The sequence below is a fragment of the Solanum pennellii genome, chromosome 9 (genome assembly GCF_001406875.1).
Source record: "Solanum pennellii chromosome 9, SPENNV200".
In the NCBI taxonomy this organism is placed as follows: domain Eukaryota; kingdom Viridiplantae; phylum Streptophyta; class Magnoliopsida; order Solanales; family Solanaceae; genus Solanum; species Solanum pennellii.
In genome coordinates this window covers 70,089,794-70,094,245 of record NC_028645.1, presented here as the reverse complement: position 1 = coordinate 70,094,245, position 4,452 = coordinate 70,089,794, and the positions used below count along the sequence as shown (strand labels likewise).

The 4,452-nt window shown below is 34.1% G+C and overlaps 1 protein-coding gene across 1 annotated transcript; it reads right to left on the bottom strand.

Moving 5' to 3' along the window:
* Positions 1-2,542: 2,542 nt before the first annotated feature.
* On the bottom strand, positions 2,543-4,108 carry LOC114078639. The gene is made up of 2 exons (XM_027919586.1): positions 3,293-4,108; positions 2,543-2,707 (listed from the first exon to the last, which is right to left on the bottom strand). Exons 1-2 carry the CDS (start codon positions 4,034-4,036, stop codon positions 2,693-2,695), a joined length of 759 nt encoding a protein of 252 aa, XP_027775387.1. The 5' UTR covers positions 4,037-4,108; the 3' UTR covers positions 2,543-2,692.
* Positions 4,109-4,452: the final 344 nt, after the last annotated feature.

Here is a 4,452-nt window from a genome sequence, read left to right as displayed (position 1 = left end):
CAAATTCATTCTTTAAATAATCAATTGCCTTTTGAAGCTCTATTGGAGTTCCAATAAGATTTATGTCATCAACATAAATAGCAAGTACAACAAATTCCGATATTGTTTTCTTTATAAAGACACATGGACAAATTGCATCATTTGTATAACCTTCCTTAATTAAATACTCACTAAGACGGTTATACCACATGCGCCCAGATTGCTTCAAACCATATAATGATCTTTGCAATTTAATTGAATACATTTCTCGAGATTTTGAATTACATGATTTAGGCATCGCAAATCCTTCAGGAATTTTCATGTATATCTCATTATCAAGTGATCCATAAAGGTAGGCTGTAACCACATCCATCAAATGCATTTCAAGTTGCTCATGGACTGTGAAACTAATGAGATAACGCAATGTTATTGCATCCATAACGGGTGAGTATGTCTCTTCATAGTCGACGCCAGGCCTTTGAGAAAATCCTTGTGCCACAAGGCGTGCTTTATACCTTTGTATTTCATTTTTCTCATTTCTTTTTCGCACAAAAATCCATTTGTAACCAACAGGTTTAATACCATTAGGTGTTTGAACTATAGGTCCAAAAACTTCACGCTTGGCAAGTGAATTCAACTCTGATTGAATTGCTTCTTGCCATTTTGGCCAATCATTTCGTTGTCGACATTCTATAACAGATTGAGGTTCATGATCCTCATTATCTTGCATGATATTTGTTGCAACATTATATGCAAAGACATAATCAACCACTATTTCTGATCGATTCATATTAGTTTCAACATCTCTTAAATTTATGGATAGTTCATTATTTCCTTGAGTTTCAAGTTCATTGATTCTTTCATGAATATCAGACTTATTCAAATTTTGAACTTCCATATGAGATTCTTTCATAGTGTCATCTTGACATTTAATCTTTCTTTTTCTAGGATTTTGATCCTTAGACCCCAATGGTCTACCACGCTTTAGGTGTGTTTTTGACTCATTAGCTATGACACTAGTGGATGGTCCTTTAGGGACATCAATTCGAATTGGGACATTCTCTGCAGGAATATGTGATTTAGTAATCCTTTTCAAATCTGTAAATGCGTCTGGCATTTGATTTGCAATTTTCTGCAGATGAATAATCTTTTGTACTTCTTGTTCGCAAGTAGAAGAATATGGATCAAGATGAGACAATGATAAATTTTTCCACAAAATTTCTCGTTTTATTTCACTATTCTCTCCCCCTAATTTTGGGAAAACTGTCTCATCAAACCGACAATCTGCAAATCTAGCAGTAAACATGTCTCCAGTCAATGGTTCAAGATAGCGAATAATGGAGGGTGACTCAAACCCAACATATATTCCTAACCTTCTTTGAGAGCCCATCTTAGTGCGGTTTGGTGGTGCCACAGGCACATATACAGCACTTCCAAAAATTCTTAGATGGGATATATTAGGTTCTTGACCCATAACCAATTGCAATGGAGAAACCTTATGATAACTTGTCGGTCTGAGACGAATAAGTGTTGCAGCATGCAAAATTGCATGTCCCCACACAGAAGTGGGCAACTTAGTTTTCATAAGCAATGGTCTTGCTATTAATTGCAAACGTTTAATTAATGACTCAGCGAGACCATTCTGAGTATGAACATGAGCAACGGAGTGTTCAACTCTTATCCCAATTGCTAAACAATAATCATTAAATGATTGGGATGAAAACTCTGCAGCATTATCAAGACGAATGGACTTAATCTGATTATCAGGAAAGTGTGCCCTTAACCTTATTATTTGTGCCAATAATTTTGCAAATGCCAAGTTACGAGATGACAATAGGCACACATGAGACCATCTAGAAGACGCATCTATTAGAACCATAAAATATCTAAATGACCCACTAGGTGGGTGAATAGGTCCACAAATATCCCCATGTATACGTTCCAAGAACGCAGGGGACTCAATCTTAACTTTCATTGGTGATGGTCTCACAATTAACTTGCCTTGATAACAAGCAGTACAAGAAAATTCACCATTTAAAAGAACTTTTAGGTCTTTTAGTGGATGTCCATTCGAATTTTCTATAATTCGTCTCATCATTATTGACCCAGGATGTCCTAGACGATCATGCCAAAGTACAAATGTATTGGAATCAGTAAACTTCTTATTTACTATAAAATGTGCCTCAATTGCACTAATTTTTGTCCAATACAAGCCAGAAGATAAAGCATGGAACTTTTCTATAACACATGTCTGCCCAGAGACATACTTGGTGATACCAAGATATTCAAGATTTATTTCATCCATTGATTGGATATGATAACCATTTTCACGGATATCTTTAAAACTCAACAAGTTTCTCTTAGATTTTGGAGAAAACATAGCATTATTAATGATGAGTTTAGTTCCCTTGGGCAAAATTACAATGGCTCTTCCAAAGCCCTCAATCATATTAGTACTACCAAAAATTGTAGTAACATTTATTTTTCCCATACTTAAATGAGAAAAATATTTCTTATTTTTGAATATCGTATGTGTTGTACCAGAATCAATCAAACAAATATCTTCATATTTCGATAATATGTTCTTAGAATTATCCATATCTTCACATGAAATGACATACACAAAATAAATATATATTAAATATTAGTGTTGTCAAAAGGGTACAATATATTCAAAGGAATAAATTAATGATTAAATATTAGAAATTGAGCCTTAATTTATTGTTTCCTCTAAGTCAAAAACGAGTTGTTTGGAAAATAAAATAAAATCATTATTTAATCCTAGTTAATAACAGACTGCATGTTTTTAACATTAGATCAAGTTAAAGACCTAATATAATACAAACACGTGATAAAGTTTAGTATTTGACTAACTCTATCATATTAGAATCATATAAATAAAACAATGAAAAATATATATTATTTTATTAAGAATTAAGGAACAAGCTAATGAACGACTAAACTAATTTAAAATACTAATATTCATGCAAACAACTATCATTACATGAAATTTATTAATAAATACTACAAAAAAAAAATAACACTCTTCCATGTTCACAGAACCATCACCAATTAAGTGATCTATTTTTCCTTCAGGATGTGCGAAGAAATCTGCTATATCCAAGTGCGTGATGTCAACTTGATTTTCAGAGATAAAATTTGCCTCAGGATTTTTCTCTTTCTTCTTTAGTGATTCTTGATAAAGCTCAACCAAGTGTTTGGGAGTACGACAATCACGTGCATAATGACCTCTTCCACCACATCGAAAACAACCTTCCCTAGTTGCTTCACGTTTCTCATCCTTTCTTTTTTCCTTTTTATTTGATGAATGATTAATGCCAAGATTAGAATTACGTTCTTGACCATAATCACGACCACGTCCACGTCCACGACCACGTCCACGTCCACGATTAGGACCGCGACCTTTTCCACGCCTAGCATGGTGGGCGTACGCCTCATTCACTTCAGGAAGTGGTTCAGATCCAGTAGGTCGATTCTCATGATTTTTCAATAATAAATCATTATTTTGCTCGGCCACAAGAAGATGAGAAATTAGTTCAGAATACTTTTTGAAACCTTTCTCTCGATATTGTTGCTGCAAGAGCACATTCGAGGCATGGAAAGTGGAGAACGTCTTTTCCATCATATCAATCTCACTAACCGTTTCTCCACATAATTTCAATTGAGAAGTGATTCTGAACATGGCAGAATTATACTCATGTATAGACTTAAAGTCTTGTAGCCTTAGATGCATCCAATCATATCGTGCCTTTGGATGTATGACCATCTTCAAGTGGTCAAATCTTTCTTTTAGGTTTTTCCACAAAACAAGTGGATCCTTAACTGTCAGATATTCGATTTTCAGAATCTCGTCAAGATGATGACGCAAGAATATCATTGCTCGTGCACAGTTTTGATTTGATGCCTTATTTTCTTCTTTTATGGTGTCTCCAAGACCCATTGCATCAAGGTGGATTTCAGCATCCAACACCCATGAGAGGTAGTTCCTGCCCGAACTTTGGAGGGCAGTGAACTCTAGTTTTGTAAGATTGGCCATTAAAATTAAAAACAAAAGAATAAATAATACCTTTATTAATTCTTCAAATCTAACCTTCACTTTTGAGAAATTAGAGTCTCGTGCTGATAACGTGTTATAAAACTATAGAATAAGAAGAAGAAACTAGAGAGAAAAGAAGAGAAGACTTGTTATTTCTCTTGATGAATGAATTTACAATGAAGAGGAGCACTCTATTTATAGGAGAAATCTAACTTGGTCCCCAAGTAGGAGGACTCTTTAATCATATCCTAAAAAGGACTCCACATGATAGACATTCACTATAATACAAATACTTTATAACATTTTTGATATTTACCATCCAATTATGGACATATATTTATCTTTCCGTTGTTAAGTCTTATGTCTCCACTTTTGTTATTTTACATGGTGTCTACAAGGACATATTTTTATCTCAA

Excerpts from the sequence above, each read along its gene's own strand:
- LOC114078639 (XM_027919586.1), bottom strand. The coding sequence starts at position 4,036 with ATGGCCAATCTTACAAAACTAGAGTTCACTGCCCTCCAAAGTTCGGGC.